The 19,056-nt window shown below is 55.2% G+C and overlaps 1 protein-coding gene across 14 annotated transcripts in view; it reads right to left on the bottom strand.

The window, feature by feature from the left end:
• CELF4 (CUGBP Elav-like family member 4) overlaps positions 1 to 19,056 on the bottom strand; it is a 226,783-nt gene that overhangs the window by 25,520 nt on the left and 182,207 nt on the right. For 6 of the 14 annotated variants that reach the window (XM_049620178.1, XM_049620180.1, XM_049620190.1 and 3 more), the window contains exons 4-8: positions 5,989 to 6,117; positions 5,462 to 5,541; positions 4,905 to 5,048; positions 3,628 to 3,775; positions 1,343 to 1,492 (exon numbers count right to left, since the gene is read on the bottom strand). In XM_049620178.1, coding sequence (XP_049476135.1) covers positions 1,343 to 1,492; positions 3,628 to 3,775; positions 4,905 to 5,048; positions 5,462 to 5,541; positions 5,989 to 6,117 — 651 coding nt within the window. The remainder of the gene's footprint in view (positions 1 to 1,342; positions 1,493 to 3,627; positions 3,776 to 4,904; positions 5,049 to 5,461; positions 5,542 to 5,988; positions 6,118 to 19,056) is intronic. The other 8 variants (XM_049620185.1, XM_049620187.1, XM_049620177.1 and 5 more) reach the window with 3 other exon arrangements.

Raw genomic sequence — 19,056 nt, 5'->3', positions numbered from 1 at the left:
TCCAGACGGATCCCAGCCTCTGGGATCAGATCAGAGACAATTCCAAGGTCAAAGTCAGGAAAGTCTCTATTTCTTGCTAGCACAGTGACCTTGCACTCTGCTGCTGGTGGAACTCTCATATTCTATGGATGTCTGGGCCTCACTCCAGACACTGAAATCAAAATCTCTGGGCTTCTGTGATTTCACAAAGACACACAGATGATTCTGGTGAGCAGAGTAGAGGGCACTACTTTGCCCCCTTATCTGACCTCCTCTGTCCTAGTTGGGCCAAACTCCTTACCACCCCTTGTCCCTGCCAGGAAGGGGCCCCTGCCTCTGGGCCTCCGGGACAGCCTCCTCTACAGGACTATGTTCCTCGTTCGCCCTCACCTCTCTAATTCCTATCCATCTGTTAAAGTTGATCTGGGCCTCCTACTCAGGAAGCTCCTGATGATGCTCTGTTCTGCCTTACTGTCTCATTATGCTGTCAATGTATATTGTGTTCCTGACTGGCTTTGACCTCCCAGGGGATAGGCCCATGTCCTGTTCTCCTTCTGGAGCCCCCCACCCCCCTTTCATCTGCCGCAGACCGGGCACTTACTAGTACTTACAGGGACTCTGTACTGTAACCATCTGCCCTCTAGGAAGAAGGACAGCTCTCTTCACATCTCTATTACATTGCCCCTTGCCAGTCTCCCTTAGGGCTTTAGGCCCAGCTTCCCTGCTCTAAAGTCAGTCCATCCTCAAGGCCAGAGAGAGGAGCTGCTGCAAGCAGCTGGGTACTCTCACCACAAGAGACATGCTAAGTTTGAGAGGAACAAAGTGCATCAGGAACAGGCCTCCTGGGTCTTGTAGGCCAGCATTTATGCAAGAAGCACTGGGGTGCTATCCATGGTTCTGACACACTTGTCCGAAGTGCCAACCACAGTTTTGTACAGATCCAAACTAGTATGTACTAGTCAAAATGTCAAATCTATATGCCTCTGCCTCGTCCATATAAGAGATTTTTTTCCTACTTAACACTAAGTATGACTATTCTTTTAGTGTCTCTCTCCACTCATTTCCTATGGGCCAAATTCACTCTCAATTAACTTGCAGTTACTAGCCTCTCTATGTCAGTGTACAACCATATCTGTTCTCTTCTCTTTTCTGACGGAGCTCCAGGAATGGGCTGGTCTCTTCTCTCCAACCAGGGGCTCCCTGAAGGAGGGCAAGAGGCTGGCTCTCTCTGATCACATTTGGGGTTCTGCCAAGGAACAGGCAGAGAGTAGGAGCCACATGTTCCCTGTTACAAGCAAGGGCAGGGACAGAATGGATGAAGAATGTGCTGCGTGGGGAAGGAAGGGCTGCCAGATGTGCTTACCTGGGTAGGGGTGGATGCCATTAGCAAACACAGCTTCCGCGGCAGGTTGCCCATTGGCCTGTGGGGGGAGGCCGGTGAAGCCGTTCACCCCAATGGGGGATGGGATGCTAGGCACAGCTGGTGCAGTGATGCCCGGAGGGGTGCTGCCACCTGGTTCCAGAAGTACAGAGGGGTGGAAGAGGAGGGGAGGCAAGCAGAACCAAGGTGAGGAAGGCCAACCCATGGAGCTCTATCCCTTGGCTCCAAGGGCCTGGGAAAAGACCTCCCAAGTCAGTCCTATCTGTGAATCATGCCTGGGGTTATCTCCCTTCACGGTGACACCACTCATCCCAACTGTATCCATCCTTCAAGGCAGAGTCCAACTCTGGCCCACCCCAAGAAGGCTTCCCTGACCAGTGACTGCAGCATGGCCTTGGACCTGCAGCACATAAACTATTCTCAGTGTCCTTGACTTTGACTACACTTAATCTTCCTTTCATCTTTTTTAGTGGATGTTGCTCACCCCAGCTAAGTCAGGATGGGCTGGTCCTTGTTTAGCCACTACGGGGCTACTAAGTTGCTGGCTCTGCTCTCTTGTCTGCATCACTGAGGGGCTGATCTGGCTCCCCATGAAGGAGTTTTGCTACTCAGGTGGGAGGAGGTCTTAATTCTGATGTTCCCTTGCACATAAGGAGAGAGCCCTTTGCAAAGTCCAGACTCAGCCCTATTCATACACCAAATAGACACTGAGGCCTCCTCCAGTGGAGGCAATGGTGATGCTCATTGTGACAAGGGTAAAGTCAGGGTCAGATGACAATACCCTGTGCCTTCTCTATGCCAGATGGGTGGAGCCCAAGGTGTGGATGGCATACTGATGATTATACTGGAAAGGGCCTTCCTCTTCCTGTAGGAAGCAGGGAATCTCTACAGCTCCTGGATGTCAGGAAGGCTGCCAGTATGGTGCAGGGAGCTGAGGAAGCTGGATGAATGAGAACCTGGGGTGTTGGGCCAGGCCTTGGGACTAGACAAGGGTTTCTTAATTTTGTCACTACTGACATTTGAGGACAGACATTTCCTTATTGTGAGGGGCTCTCCTGGGCATCATAGGATGTTTAGCAACAACCCTGGCCTCTACCTACTAGACTACAGTAGCACTCCCCCTACCAGTTGTGACAACCAAAAATGTCTCAGGACATTGCCAGATGTCCTGGGTGGGCAGGAGGACAAAACTGGCCCAGGTTGAGAATCACTTAACTGAACAATAGCCAAGATGTAATTAAGAACATCCTGGGGAGCTTGGGTGGCTCAGTCAGTTAAGCATCCAACTTCCACTCAGGTCATGATCTCACGGCTCATGAGTTCGATCCTCACGTTGGGCTCTGTACTGACAGCTCAGAGCCTAGAGCCCGCTTCAGATTCTGTCTCTATTTCTCTCCACCCCTCTCCTCCTTGTGTGCACTCTCTCTCTCTCAAATATAAATATTAAAAAAAAAAGAACGTGCTTTATGAATGGGGTTATTTCCAAACCTGCTGTCCTTTAATAATTCTTGAGGTTCTCTCTTGCTTATCTCTCTTGCTTATCTCTCTTGCACTTGTCTTGGGAAAAGCCAATGAATCTAAGTTGGATTAAAGAAAAGTGAAAAAACTGGGGCTCCTTCCCTGGTTAGGCCAGGAACCTAATAAGGCCACAGAATGGGCAAGATTTTTTTCCTCTCAGACCTCAAAGTGAGGAAGTGTTTTCATGTGAATTTCTTTCTAGAGATCTAGAAAAGAGATCAAGATGAATTGCTTCCTGATATGGCTCAGTAAGTTGAGTGAAACTTTCACCACCCTGAAATCATATCATTGACTGCATGGGGCCCACATCCCATCTTCCCTTAGGTCTCCAGGGATTCGAACATTAAAAAAAATTTTTTTTAATGTTTTTATTTATTTTTGAGAGAGAGAGAGAGAGAGAGAGAGAGAGAGAGAGAATGTGAATGGGGGAGGGGCAGAGAAAGAGGGAGATAGAATCTGAAGCAGGCTCAAGGCTCTGAGCTGACAGCACAGAGCCCGACGTGGGGCTCAAATTTGTGAACCTTGAGATCATGACCCGAGATGAAGTCAGACGCTTAACCTACTGACCCACCCAGGCGCCCTGGGATTAGAACACTTACAAACTTCCGGAAGATGAAGACTGCTTGGGCCCATACATCATGTGCTCTGGCCATGGGAAGGTCCACCAGTAGATGAAATTGGCCAAATAATAGGTCCCACCTGCTGCTTTCCTGCCACACCAGGTCCAGTGTTGGTACCTGGCCACTCACCTGAGGTTGGGGTCATGGGTGCAGCCGCCAGGCCATTCATGTTGAGGGCCGCCATCTGCTGCATCTGGGCGGCGGCGAAGGCAGCCATGGGGTTCAGGTAGCCGCCCTGTGCGACTGACGCCATTAGTGCCGCTTGCTGCTGCATCAGCTGGGGCAGAGGAAGTGGAAAAAATATCATGCGCTTCCAGGGGGGCAGCCCTCCCCACCAGGGGGCTCGGCTCCTGGAGACCAGCCTCCCAGGCCCTGAAACCCAGGGAGTTCAAATATATCCCCCCACCCCCACCCTCTGAGAGAACTGTATTCATAAGTAATGATAGGGTCTTAGGGACTCTAAAGTTGTAGAGGGGGAGGAGGAGGGGACTGGCTCCATGGGTGCCGGTCAGCCCTAAGAAAGGTCTGTCATCCATGGAGATGTGACAGCCAGAGCTCCAGAGACATGTTAGGTGAGCCTCTGTAGAGTTAACTTGGCATGGATTTGTTTAAGGTGGTCCTAACTTGGAGTCTGTTGGGTAGAAGCAACAGGAGAATCATGAATAGAACTCCGGGCACCCCCAGTGTCCTCACAAAGGTGAGCGGGGACTGGGTAGGTTGGTCACATGGCCAAGTTTGGACACTGATGAAGTGAAGTGAGCTTATATCTTTAGAACCGGAACGCCAGCCGACCTCAGGGCCACCCCTGTGGGGGCTGTGGTTATAAGTCTGGGGTCAGCTCCCGGGAGACGGGGACAGAGCTGGCTCCAGTGTGGAGGGAAGAAGTGGATGGCCAGCAGCATGAGGCAGGGTCTGAAGGGACCGCAGGGCAAGTGTGGATGCAGAGGGCCTTGGGGCACCTCAAAGGAGCCCTGCCGGGAATGACCGCCTCCCATGAGTGAGGGCAGAAGTAGAGTGGTGACGACCAAGCACGGGCACCTCTCTCACCACTTCCAGGTGGTGCTTCCTAGACTCTGACTAGTGGAAGAGCGCTGAGGGCACCCCACCTTGCTGCCCAGCCTAGAGGCCTCTCCAGCTCCTTCTCTATAGAACCAGAATAGCAGCCCACCTCCTCCTGGAAGCCACCCTGCACTGGCCTAGACTTCTCTTAGCCCCCTCTGGTCTCTACTCCCTGGGTTCACTCCTCATCACTCCTCATGCTCCAGGACAGCAGGATATTCTGGGCCAGGAGCAGGGCTCCCCTCAGCACACTTAGACGTCCTTGCTCTCCCAGGCTCTGAGCAAAGTGAGCTAGAGAACAGCTGCGCGCACGGCCCCGCCCCTCACTCGGCTGCGCCCCCACTTACTGCCTGTGCGTAAGCGCCGTAGGCCCCAAACGGGATGGCCATGGGGTTGAACATGCCCATCTGGCCGGCCATCTGCTGCATTCGCCGCATCGTGCGCTCCTTGTCGGTGTCGGCAAACTTGACCACCAGACTGGATGAGGCTCCCTGCAGCCAGGACTGCGCGTGAGGCCCGCTTGCCCCAGCTGCCTCCTCTCCCAGCTGTCCTTGCCCTGGCGGGACCCACCCGATCCTCTGGGGGAGGGCCCTGGGGAGGGGGAGGGATGGAGCCGGGCGGCACGTTCCAGCGCCTGCACTCGCCCAGCTGTCTGGGATCTTAACCCCACGGCAGGCGTTTTTTAATCTAGAGGCAGTCCAGTTCCTTACGTCTCTGGGCCTCAGTGTCCTTGTCTGAGAAATGGGGATAATGACAACGCCTTCCTGCCTCTTGAGGAGGCTGTGAGCGCCCCACATTTGGCAAAGTGTGCACGGAGCTCAAGGGCAGGCGGGGCCCTGCGGAGCTCTCGGTCCCTCTGGGGCCACCGCGGGGTCCTCACTTCATCCGGGAGCGCCCCACTCACCGGCATAGTCTGGCTGCCGTGCAGAGCGTTGATTGCGGCTTGTGCCTCGGCATGGGAGGAGTACTTCACAAAGGCGCACCCTGGGGGGACGGGAGAGGCTGAGCCAAGGCGCGAGGGCCGGCTGAGGAAGGCCTTAGAAGCGCGAGGGCTGAGAGGTGAGTCACCCGTGGGGCCGAGGGGAGAGGGCGCATCCCGGATGAAAGCAGAATGGGTGAGACACAGAGACTGAGAGAGAAAGAGAGACACGGAGAAACACAAAGACAGAACCACACAGAGACAGAGAAAGACCTGGACGGGGACGGAGACTTAAAAGCATCCTTATTTTAAGTCTCCCTGCCCCTCTCTGGACTTGGATGGCGGCCTTCCCTTATCCTCAGGCCGGACCGCCTTGCCCCTTCCAAGCATCCTTCCCCAGCTTGCGGGTCGCAGGTCGGGGCCAGCTGGAGGCCCAGGACTGGCCGGGGTTGGGGGGTTGCTGTGGGGCCCAAGGCCTCGCCCGCCCGCTCCCCCGCCCCGCCCCCACGCACCCTTGCTGTTGCCATCCGGCCCGCGCAGGATGGTACACTCCTCTATGTTCCCGAAGGCTTCGAAGAGGCGGCGCACGTCGTCCTCGGACTGCTGCTTGTTGAGCATGCCCACGAAGAGTTTTCTATCTTCTGGAACAAAATTAGGAGATGCTTACCCGGGCCAGAGGAGCCGGGCTGCACGCGGGGAGGGGGGGTGGTGGTGAGGGGGTGGTGGTAAGAGGGTACAACCGAAGGGTAAGAGGAGGAGGGGGAGGAGCTGGGCAGGCAAGAAGGCTCTTAGCTGGAGGGGGAGGGCTTGGACGCAGCTAGAGCAGGAGGGCCACAGGGTGAGGGGGTTGGGAGAGAGGGAGAGCATAGCCAGAGGTGGAGGTGAGGGAGGAAGGGTTGGGTCAAGGGGGCTGGATTGCAGCGACTGTGCCCCCTCCCGCCCAGAGGGCAGGCAGCACACAGAGGGAGTGAGGCCATTGGTCTGGCTGCCCACCTATATGGCACACGGATGGCACAGCGGTGGCACAAGGGGCATCTGGGCAACCCTGCATTCCCTTTCTCCTTCCTCTTAGCTACATACTATCTTCTTCAGCCATTTTCACCCCCAGATGCCAAAATTAACTCACAACAGGCAAGTCCACCACAGGGCTTTTGCATCTGTCCTTCCCTCTGTCTGAAGTGCCTCCCAATCACAAGGCTGAATTCTTCTCGCCTTCTAGGTCTCAGTTTAAATACTGCCTCTTCATCAAGGCCCCTCCTTCCTGCTCTCCTTTATTCTCTGTCTCAGAGGCCCAGATTCCAAAGGACCGTAGTTTACTGCTTTGCTTTGGTTTCTGTCCAGCTCCCTGCCCCCACCCCATGGATGCTCCCTGGGGGAAGAGAGCAGGCCTTGCCTGGAGTGCCAGTTAGTCAGCCCTCAGGACAGAGTTACGGAGTGGACAAACGAATGCCCTATGTCATTCCCAGGGTCACACCTTCTTTTTATCCCACATTGTTTGTACTCCATCTGGTGTCCCTTCCTTGGTCTGGCCCTTCCTAGTTCATGCTGCAAAAATGTAGCCCTGGACACTTTTGTGGGACCTGTTCCTGAAGGCTGGGCTCCGGCACCAGTCTCCCCCCGCCCAGGGGGTTTAGAACGACTCGGTTTTGTTGACACCATTTGGCCGCGTGCTTAGGGTAGCAGGGATCACACTGGACTGTGCGGCTCTGTAGCAGCCGTGACTGCCGAAGGATCTCCCATCCCACAAGCTTATTGCGATGTGACGATGTGACGTTAAGTCCTCCCACTGAGGTGGGGCCTGTGCTCCCTCCCCTCGAATCAGGGTGGGGCTGTGACTGCTCTAACCAATAAAGAATGGCACAAAGGATGCCTGCTGACTTCCAAGTTAAGTCATAAAAGGGAGGCGCTCCTACTTGGCTCTGTCTTTGGGAATGCTTTCTCTGTGAGAAGCCAGCCACCCTGCTGTGAAGAACTCGAGACTCAAAACTAGCTCACAAGAAAGTCCCCATGAGAAGGAACCCATGTCCCCAGCTGACGGCCAACATCGACCACCAGACATGGGAAGAATGAATCTGCAGATGATTCCGGCCCCCAGCCTTTGAATCTAACAGCTGAGGACCAGGCATCTTGGAGCAGAGACAGGCCTTCCATGCTGTGCCCTGTCTGAATGCCTAACCCCCAGGATCCATGAGTGTAACAAATGGTTATTTTACACCACTCAGTCTGGGGCTAAATTGTTATGCAGCCATAGGAGCTGGAACAGAATCCTTGTGGAAGCAGCACTCAGCAGGCACTCACTAGATGTTTGTTGACTCTCGAATGACTGACAAACACAGGCACACACAGCCTATGTGCAGAAACGTACACCCCCAAATTGCAAATGGCCCTGAGTTCTGGTTCCTGCGAATGTGAGAGCATTCTGAGTCTATGTCTCTCTGTACTCAGAGTACTTGCTACCTTCTGCCCCAGAGAACCTCCCCATGCCCAGACTGCCAGGTGAATTCACATAGAGCTGAGGAGGTGTCCTGGGGTCTGGAGCAAAGCAGAGGAAACCACCTGGTCCCTGCACTGCTTCACAAGCCACCCCAGAGTCCTCTACTTCAGGAAGCCCTGACCTCTGCCCTGTCAGTACCTCTTAGCCCAGAGCACTTAGACACTGGGCTAGTCCTCAGTGATGAGGTGGTCCTGGGTCCCAGCTCCTTCCATGCCCTACAGGGCATCATTGCCAGTTGTTGTTACTGCTTCTGGACCAGGGCACCCCAGTCTAGCCCTTCACCATTAGTGGGCTTCAGTCAAAGCTCTGGGGCCTGGAGCCCCTGCCTAGCCACCTGCCCCTTCCCGGGCAAGCAGGTGGCTTCTTAGGCCATCTCAAGGCCGGGCACACCCCGGCCCCATCTTCAGGGCTCACAGACTCCAAATTCTGGGCCAGGAAACCAAGAAGAAGAGAGAGAGAGAAAGTGGAGGGGTGAAGCTGGGGAAAGATGGGGGGAGATGAGGTTAGGAGCGGAGGGAGAAGGAAAATGGCAGAAATGGAGGGAAAAGAATCAGAAACAAAAAGCATCGAGCAGAGATGGCAGAGGAGAGGGCAGAGACAGAGGGGAGAGGGGCAGTGGCTTATGTTTAACTCCCAGAAGCAGCAGCAACATTTTCCATGAAGTGGAGGAAGCTTCTCAAGCCTTCAGTGGAGTCATGAGTCATTACAACTCTGCACTCCTGTCCCCCACCCAGCCCCAGTGCCTTTTAAGGAATCCAATTAAATGGGATTTCCGGAAAGACAATGAAGTGAAACCCCCTGCCTCCTGCTAATCCCTGGCCCTCAGGTTTAGAAATTCCGTCTCCTCCCTGGGAAGGAAAAAGGAAGGGAAGAGGGGGGGCCCCTCCTCTGTCTGAGCCTGATTTAAATGCTGGGACCGAAACCCCGAGACTTCTCCTCTCTCCTGACATCTGAATATATTCCTTTATTATCATTATGACAGCCTTCTGATTGCATTAAAATTCACCCACACGTGCCTTTCTATTCAGGCACTTCCCTTTCGCCAGTTTTTCCCCCCTCATTTTTTTCTTCCTCTCCCCTGAAATTTTGTCTTCCTTACAGTTCTCCATTCTCAGTTCTAGACCAGGGCCTTTCCTTCTGGAGGACTTTCCAAACTTGTAGGGGGCCAGGCTTCTCCTCTTCCTACTCGGAGACCTGGACGCCCGGATTTCCCCAGGGAGACTGCAGCTAGCGTTGCCTTTCTAGAAGACTGCAAGAAACCCAAGAACCCAGTCCCATTGCCACTCCCCTAGGTATTCTTGGGTGAGTCCTCCCCACTGCCCCACCCTCACTCCCCTAGGTGTTCTGGGGTGAGTCCACAACTCTCAAATGTTGGTTGGTTCCGGGACCCTCAAATGCACCCAGTTTGCACGCTCTTCGTTTCCACCTGGCTTTGGTGTGCTTCTAAGGATTCTCTTTCAGACCAGAGGCTGGAAGGACTCTTGAGTCCAAAGGTGGATCTCCTTGTGGCCCAGGCCCACTGGCTTAACCCCAGCACTGCTGCCTTGCCACTGTATAACTTCTCCCCACCTGGGCTTTAGGTCTACGGAATGGCAATAATCAGTCCTTCCTCATGTGATGGATGCTAGGCTTCCAAGAGATGCTACAGGAGTGGAACCTGGTCGCCACCAGGAACAACAGGGAGGACCATTACTCCAGGAGGAAGAGGAAATGGAGGGCCACCCCTCCCTTCATTTGCCCTGCCCTAATTTGGCCAGGAGGGCCACCCCTGCTGTGTGTCCTAGATGGGGAGAGGTCATCTCTGGGGGGACTAGACTTATGCTATGGCTGACCAGCCAGCATGGACAACCTCCCCCTGTCACCCCACCCTCTGTGACCTCCTCTCCCTCTGGCTACTTTCCTGAGGCACTGTCTCCAAGTTGTGTCAGATGACCAATGGCACCATTTGGCTGGTGTCTTGGGTCTGATGCCAACCTAGTGAAAGTCTCAGAGGATGACTCAGTTTCCCCAGCCAGCCACCCTCTCCAACATCAACACAAGACCCCTGACTCCTGGACAGGCTAAGCAGTCCCTGACCATAGCCTGCCTATCTGACATGATACAGGGTCCCTGGGTAATGGTGAGTCTGTGGTGTTCTCACTCTCCCCTGTAAGCCCACAGCCTTAAGCCCATGGCAGGACCTCGGGGGTGGGGTGGGGGGGGGGGGGGGTGTTGTTGTGTCTCTGAGGAGGTGAGGGCAGGAGAGACCACAGAGCCAGGGGTGGAGATGGGCTGAAGACACCCCTGGGTGGGAAGTCATAGGGCCCAAACATGTGAGCAAGTGGAGGCTAGTGACTGGACCCCAGTACCTTCCCCTCAAGAGAGCCCAGCTTAAGGTAGGGGACTATAATACGTTCCTATTCTGGCTCCCAGGGCTGAGCCCAGTGCCAGACCACCCCCACCCTCGAGTCTTCACATGGGCTCCTCCTGTCAAGGGACAGAACAAGGGGAGTGTGCTCCTTAGTCATTCAATTGTTTGCTGAGCCCTTTTCTCTGCACCAGACACTGCTCCAGGCACCGGGCCTGCAACAGTAGGCTCACTGGAGCTGACGTCCATCCGCTGATGGCGACACAGGCCATCTGCAATAGACAGTTCCCAAACAAGACAAAGGCCACTGGGGCTGCCACGCAGTGGCCCCCAGAGCTCGTGTGCCCTCCCCGCAGGGCTCCAAGACACATAGTTGTAGCCTCTCCGGGTCTCTTGACTTCCCAATCCTATAACCCCTTGCTCCTGCCTCCCTGCTCTTTTAAAAAGTGAGTGCTTGTGTCTGTGGGTGTGGGGAGCACCTGGGGTCCTGGGGAGCAGGAGTGTGACACCCCAGAAGGGCTGGGCAGTGGAAGGTAGGCGCTAGTCTCAGCTCTGCCTGAAGCAGAGGCCAACTCTGCTTTCTGTGCCCAGTGTCCCAACGACCACTGCCAGGGAGTAGGCATAGTCTACAGCACCCCCAAATAATGCATGGGGAGAAGTACCCAGTTCTGTGTCAAATGAAGGTGTTTACAGCCACCTCAGAAGGGCCTGGATCAGTGCACCTGACCTACCGCCTAGGCTCACCCTCTGGTGACTCCTTCCATGAGCATTTATTGAGCATTTACTATGAGAGAGGAGAGCCAGGAAACAGCTCTGGACTGTGCACCAGAGGGGCCAGGGTAGGGTGGGGAGGGGTGGAGGGGTGGGAGGAGGGGGAGTGTTTAGACCCTGAAGGCTTCTAGAAGGAGGCGGGCTGGGGATTCCACTTCTGGGGGACCAGTGCAGGGGCTCCAGACCACAAGACAATTTGAGCAAAGTCTGAGAGGTGGGAAGGACCCCTCTTTTCACCCACTCCCGGTGGTCTCTGCATGCCACAGGGCTGGCAGTAAGGGGGTCAGGCTGAAGTTCAACTTTCCCTTTCCAACAGCCTCTTGCCTGCTGCCCCAGCACAAACACACACAGCTCCCATTCCTCTGGCCTCAGGAGTCTTTTTTATTTCCCCAGAACCTCAATCTAATTAAGCTCCAGGTTCCCAACCTATAAAAAGCATTGGGTGACACCTCCCAGGAGCCATAGATAGGTGGATAGGTGCTTATGAAAAGGCAATGGAATCTGGTTGCCAGAATATTAGGCTTTTTCCAATCCCTCCCTGAGAGAAACTCCTACACTCGTTCACTCAGGATGTCAGGGCAGAATGGGGCTCTGGCTGGAAGGATTTGCATTTTAAAAGGAGGGCCCAGGAAACCAAGAAGCAAGGCACTGATAGATGGCAAGTTTAGGCCAGGCTCCTACACGGGATATTTCCCGGTGGTGCCTGAGCTCCCTCGGATGTGCAAGGAGCATCTTGCGGGCTTGCAGGGGGAGTGGGCCCCCGACTGGGGAGGGCGGGGGTGACAGCAGCACCACTTGACACGCCAAATGCCAGCACCCTAGCGCTAATGCTCAAATTCCGGTTTAATTTTCAAAATTTGATTCGCTCATTACCATCGGCATTAAACAATATTTCCTGCTTAAGGATAGACGGCTGCTGGGGCACTGTGGACGAGTGTTCAGATGGTTAATGCCTTTTATGGCCGCAATAGACTTTTACTGTTCTCTTCCCTCCAGCTGCGGAGGGTGGGTGGGTGGGGGGCCTGGAGCTAGGGAGAACCCCAGGGTGAGGGGCCAAGGTGGGGAATATGGGGCTTTGAGGTCTGCGGCTGGCGGGGAGGGCAGAGGGGTTACTGGGGGGCCTGGCTTCTGCAGGATTTAAAGCCAGCCCAGCAAGAGATGCTTTCCTTTGGGTCCCTGGAGACTCAACGACAGCAATTTGGGGAGTGAGGAAGAAATGCTCCATTCACAATCACGGAGCCAGAGGTCTTCCGTCCTGCTCTGCAGGCTTTGGACCCAAAGGTGGTCTGGGTGAGGCCGGAGCCCAGAGCCTGAGGTGCACCACGTGCCTGCCTCAGCTGCTGGCAGAACATAGAGCCCTGAGGGCCACCCCAGGCAGGGCCCTCGCGCATCTATCAGGCTGTTGACTTTGGGACCAGGGGACTCCCAGGGTGCCTCCTGGATCCCAGAACCATCTGCTCTCCCTGGAGATGATCTCAGCGCACCAGGGCCCATAGGCAGTGAGTCTGAGGGGAAGACGCTTACTCCTGTTCCCTAGCTTCACCGCCAATCAGGGAGGACCTTCAAAGGAAGGGGACAAGGGAGGCACACCGACTCGATAGGAGGGGCAGGGGGACATCTTCCAGGCAGTGACTGAAGCTGTTTGCCAAATCAACCTAGGGCAAGTCATGTGCCCTCCCTGGGCCCCCATTTCCTCACTTATAAAAGGGAGAGAATAACTGTGCCCACCTTCTAGGGCTGTTAGAAAGTTAAATGAGCTGAGTACACGGGGTGTTAGCACAGTGCCGGGCACAGAGCGAATGCTCAGTAAATGCACTCATTGTGCCGGTTACAGCCCTTACTGCCACTGCTCACCCACAGGGGCTCCAGCTGGTGGGGTGAGGAGGCTCACCCTCACCCCCAGGGGTGTGGAGAGGACCCCCAGGTACTCTGAAATGAACAAAGTGATTCTTGCCCAGCCCAGCCTTTGCACCACCCTAACCAAATGGTAGTGTTTTGGGGACAGCTGAGATGCTCCCCAGCCTCCTCCAAGAGGTCTACCTGGATTGATCCAAAACAGGGCATTTCTCCCAAAGTCACACCAAGCCCAGCAATGTGCTAGTTCCACCAGTTCTGCTGGTCCAGACCCATCAAGCACCTCTGGCTCCCAAGGGACAAGCGGGGTTCAAACCAATCATCTGAATCTAAATCTGTGCCATTTTCAAGATTGCTGACCCCTCCCCCCACAACCAGAGTCCCAAGACCTCCCCTGCCTCCTATTTGCCAGCCCTAGTAGAGCCCCCCACGTTCCTCCCCCAGGAGAGCAGCATGCAGCCTCAAACCTGCCTTCCAAAAAAAAGGGGGTGGAAGACAGGGCAGGGGGCTCCTCTCATAATGGGATCCGGACAATGTCCCCCTCCTCAAGTTGGCGTGGGCGGTCGGCAGCCTCCCTGCACACCCAGGTTAAGGGCTTGGGTATGGATCCCTCTGTAGCAGTGTGATGGGTTCAGCCACCCTCCTGAGAGCCAGTCCCTTCACCTGGGACATGGGGTCACCCGCCAGGCCCACGTGGGTTCTCAGCGTGAAGTGAACCAGTGAGTAGAAAAGTCGTGGCACCTTTGGTCCCCACAACACGCACGCTGTCAGAGCCAGAGCGGGGAGGCAGCTGGGGGGAGCTGCCTCCCCCTCCAAGGATAAAAGCCTTCTTGCCTGGGAAGGAGGCTGAGGGAGACATCAAACCAGATCAAAGGCTGCTGGGGCTGGGACTGGGATGGGGCTCCCTCTCCACCGGGGATGCAAATGAGGACCCTCAGCCAGCTCTGGCCTCTGGGGGAGGCGGTGCCAGGCCTTGATCTACCAGCTCCCTCGTGACAGGCGCTGTTTGATGTCGGGGGTGGGAGGAGGCAGAAGCCCTGCGTCCAGTCCCTACACATTCGCATTCCTTCGGCTCCTGCCTCCCAGTGCTTCGGGATCTGGCCCCAGCCACGTCAGTCTCCTCCTCGTGGTCTCTTGACACCCACCCAAGCCCACTGCTATCTGCTCTCCACACGGCAGCCAGAGAGGGGTCAGTTCAAGTGCAAGGCGGAGCTCAAACCTCACAGTGGCTCCCATGTCCCTGAGCACAAGCCCACTCTTCTAGAGATGTGTAAGGGACTGCACAGGCACCCCACACTCCACTTCTCCCTGATCTCTCCTTCCCTCGCTCCAGACCTCTGGGTCTCCATGCTTTCTCAGGAATAGTCCCTGTGCACCTCTGCCCCCCGCCCGGCCCCCACCTGGGGCATTTGCACCTCCTGTTCTTCCTCTTGTCTCAGAGATCGTGTTCTAGATATCCTCAGGACTCTTCACCTCCTGCAAGCCTTCCATCACATGTCACCTGCTCATTGAACTTTTCTGACCTGCTAGTTCAAGTCACGGCCTTCACACTCACTGTCCTCTTCACTGGACTTTTTCATAACATGTATGACCTTATTTTGCTCATTTATGTCCAGACTCCCATCCATTTCATTCATTGCTGAGCGCCCAATGCCTAACGTGCCTGGCATGTAGTAGATGTTCACTTAATATTTGTTGACATGAATACATGAGCCTATTTGCCCAGTGAGCATTGGGAGTGGCACTCCAATGGGGCTGGCCTGAGGGTGGGTGCCGGCGATGAGACACCGACCTCCAGGAGTCCTCAGAAAGTAGGAAATGAGTGGCCCTTGTTGATAAGTGCAGGCGCCTAGCAGGTAATGAGCTGTGTGGCCAGGGGGTGGAGAGGGGTCTAAGAGGCTCAGTTTGGGCCCTGAAGGATTCACGGGCAGGGGTTGCCAGCTAGAACCGGCAAGGGGCAGGCATCCCAGGTCAGGGAGCAGTACGTGCAAAAGCAGGAGGTGAGAAGGGGCGTGTGGTACGAGGGAGCAGCAATGACACACGTAGGTATGCACGCACACGCACTCCTCCTCCTTCCTCTTCTCCCGCCCATCGCAATCTAAACACCTCCCCCAAAGCCCAAGGCCTGGACGCTCACTTCTGACCACTGCAAACTTGGCCTGGGACTCCCACTCTGGGTATAGGCTCCTTGCCTGTGCCCATCCTCACTGCCTGCCATGTGCTCCCTGGGCTTGGCCTAGCTCCCGGATTCACAGCACCAGCCCACCCAGTCTCCGTGTCACCCCAGTCACCCCACAGAGCCTGTGGACCCAACTCCCACATCACAGAACCTCTGCTGCCCCCAGGCACCCTGACTCCAACCCCAGACTGACTCCCTGACTCCGGGAGGTGGTTAAAACAGCCACAATAGTGAGGACTGTCATGGTTCTCATTTATTGAACACTCGCTATGACCTGGGCAGTGAGATAAGCACTTGACAGGTGTAGTGGGTATTTGATCATTTCTACTGTGTACAGGAAGAAACCGAGAAACAGAAGAGTTCAGCATCTTTCCCAGAAATGTGACACTCAGTCACCGGCGAAGCTGAGACCCATACTCAGCGGTCTGAGCTGAGCTGAGGCGAGTTCTCCCCATCACCTTCCTTCCAGGGGAAGACGGTGTTACCTGGACTTCTCTCTCCCTCTCTTTTCTCTCCACCCCTCCATCTCCACACAGACGACTGGCAAAGGCCTAATAACCCGTTCCTTCTCCAAGTCCAGGGCTTCGGTTCAGCACCTGGAAGGGGGACCGGGCAGGGTAACTGTAACCGGCTCAGGCTTCCCCTTGATTCCTGATGGCCTGGGGGCCTCTCTTTATGCCTCACAAGCCCTTCCCAGTCTCATTCACCCCTCTGCCCAAAGCGCCGCTGCCTTGAGCTCCCCTGGGTGACGAGGAAGGAAGCTTGTTCCGATGAGTCCTCAGGCCTTCCCCTTCCTGAGGTCTAGGCTGTAAGGTCCTCTCTCCTCCCCACACAGGAAAAGGGACCTGCTGGCAGAATCCACTCCCTGGGCGGAGCATGCCCCTCCAGCCCCCTGGTGGCTGCCTGGAGCACAGGTGTGGGTCTGTGCCATTGAGGGCTCGCAGCATGCTTTGGGAGACAGGACTAGAACTTGGGGACTGTCACCACCCTGGGGGCCAGGGATGCCCCCTGCATGCTTGTCTCTTACATTCTTCGAGACAATGGGTAGGCATGAGGGCCCTGAGCTGGGCAGGAATGGAACCCTGGAGGTTGAGTACAGGTGAGGGGTCTGGAGGCCACCCCTGCACCCCTAGCTGCCTCCTCTTGGCCCTCCGACCCACATCCCGCACCGAGTCTGCACCAGGCCTCCCAGGGGAAGCCTGGGATACAAAGTGGATCTACGTAGAAGTCACCTTTCTCTGGGACAGCAGCGCACAGCCATCTCTCCAGGTAACCGATCGCACGTTTGATCTGCTACATTATCCTCATCAGGCACATGGTGCATGACAGACGGCCTGGGGTTCTGTGGGGACTTCTCGGCAGCCGAACCCTGTTGTCTAATGGGGTTTCCACTGGCGTCTGGTGCATTCTGCAGCATTTCACCCATCACAGGATAATTTATAGCCTAATGGGGACTTTTTCCCTTTATATCATGTGGGAGCATAAATTATGGCCAGTTTGTCCTCGGCTCTCAAGGAGACAGACAGAGTAAGGCTCTCTTCCAGCAAAAAGAGGAGGCTTCTGTAGGGGACACGTACAGCAGGGTGGCCAGAGGATGGTGGGGCACAAGAGGAGGAGAGACCAAGGAATGCTGTTAAGAACATCTCATTGGCAGGGCAGAGAATCTAGTCAAGGTGGCCACAGGTACTGGGGAAGAAGTAAGAGTCCCACGTAGGGCCACTCTTCTCTAGTCACTTTGGATAAAGGCTTGTTAGGTGAGTGGCAGAGCAGCACAGCTGTGGCTATGAGGAGACACTCTGCTTGCCGATCACCTGACCACCGGGCCATAGCCCAACCTCTACCCCAGCCACAAGCTCACCCTCACCCTCCCAGCTAGAGCCCTACTTCCTACAGCCTCTTAGAGAGAGTGGCTAGTCATGGGTCCCCCCCCCCCCCCCCCCCACTCCTCCCCGACCTCCTGCACAGCCAGAGACATAATGCAGTGCCAGGGAGCAGTGCACAGCTCCCGCCCCTCTGATCCATGCCCAGTTTTAGCATTGAGGGTGCGGCTTTGCTGCTTGTGGGACGAGAGAGGAGAGTAGCCTTCCGACTTCTAACAGCCTGCCGCGTGTATGCCTGGGGAGGGGCAAACACCTTGTCTAATACAACAGTAGTCACGCTTGAACCCAGAGGCTATACTACTGTAGCCACCAAGCCCATTCTCCACCCTGGACACTGTGACAAGGACTTCTGGTGAGCCTGGGTGGGCTCATCGAGGCCAGTGTGGGGGTGATGCTTCCTGAAAACCCTGGCAGGAGTCTCGGGGCAGCCCAGAAGAAAGTTGCCTCACGTGCCCCACCGAAGAGCCCAGCCTTGCCCAGAGCCCAAGCCTTTCCCTAGAAGAGCAAAGCCTGCTCCTCCTTCCTTGGTACACCCTTTCTAGAAAAACAGCAGAGGTCTTGGATCTTATAAGATGTTGGTTCTTGGCCCTGACTGTTAGGAAAATCACCTGGAGGCTTTCAATAATACAGATACCCAGGGCCAGCTTCTGCAATACAGACTTGTCTGGAGCTCAGTATTTTTTTTTTTGGTTTTTGGTTTCTTTGAAAGCTACTCAAGTAATACCAACATGCAACCAGGGCTGGGAAGAGCCGTGACAGGTCTTCTCCAGGCTGCTCCTGGCTATCTCCACTCAGGCACCACCTCTCTGACCCTAGGGCCCCAGCAAGAGCTCAGCCCTCGGGACTGCAGGATTCTGTGCCTGCTGGTGCTGGGGGGAGGGCCACACCCACCTTCTCTGCCCTGACACCTGAGGCTGAGCCAGCCCTGCTCTGAGAGGAGGGTCCTAGCCTCTTTCATCAGCCCTCAGGTTTCCTTCCTGTCCATCTTTGTTCCAGTGCCCTTAGCCCTCCTGTAGTCACTGCTGTCCCTCAACACCCTTCTCAATGGAGCTCAGATGGTCTATGCTTAAGTACACACCTTGTTAACTCATGACTGATAATGGACTACAGATAGACACAGAGATGGATGGATGGCAGACATGATTAATAGATGCTAGATATCCAGATTAAATGTTGGATGATAGATACACAGATGAGAGAAAAATGATTGCTGCGAGCAGATAGATTTATGGTCGATGGTACGTAAATAGCAATAGGTAAATGTGGATGGATGGATGGATGGCTACAGTGTGTCTAAGGGCTTCAGATAATGGGGTCTGAATGCAAAAGGTCAGAAAACTAGTAATGGCCACCCACACCTGTTAGGGTGTCAGCTCTCAGAAGAATAAGGAACCCAGCTCTGCTCAAGACCTATCTTGAACCAACTTCTCTTTCAACTCAGGTTCTTGAACCTTCACATTTTCTGATGGGTTTGCTGTAGGTTGCAGTGGGGCTCATTTCCTGCAGACATCTGAAGCTTCTCTTTGATGCTTCCCTGAGCCTGCAGGTGGGCCCAGGGCACTTCCTGAGCCCCCACTGTACCTGATAAGGACCTCTCCTCCTAGGGGCAGACCTGTCCATCTCCCCCATAGGTGCATGGTCCCCAAAGGCCAAAGTCATATGCTCCAACCCCACAGAGCAGGTTGGTTTCTGGAGTGTGGCAGGCAGGACTGGCCCCTGCAGTTTGATGGCCGGTGTCAGCCCATATGGGATACATAGAGATTCATCCATTCACTCCTCCTGTCAGGGATCACGCCCTCAGAGAGGACAGTGAGAGCTAATCCATGCTGAGTGCTTGCCAAGGGCCAAGCACTGCTCAAGAGGATGCACCTTAGTTTCCTGAGGATGTACCACTGTTACCCCTATTTACAGATGAGGAGACTGAGGCACGGAGAGGTCTGACAGCTTGCTGACAGTCCCATGGCTAATCAACAGCACGGCCAGGATTTGGACCTAGGTGGTCTGGCTCCCCACCTCTCATCTACCATGCCAAAAGCACTCCCTGCCCTGCTCACC

The sequence above is a fragment of the Panthera uncia genome, assembly GCF_023721935.1.
Source record: "Panthera uncia isolate 11264 chromosome D3 unlocalized genomic scaffold, Puncia_PCG_1.0 HiC_scaffold_8, whole genome shotgun sequence".
NCBI lineage: Eukaryota > Metazoa > Chordata > Mammalia > Carnivora > Felidae > Panthera > Panthera uncia.
Note: the sequence above shows the minus strand (reverse complement) of the source record. Positions and strands in the feature narration are given on the sequence as shown.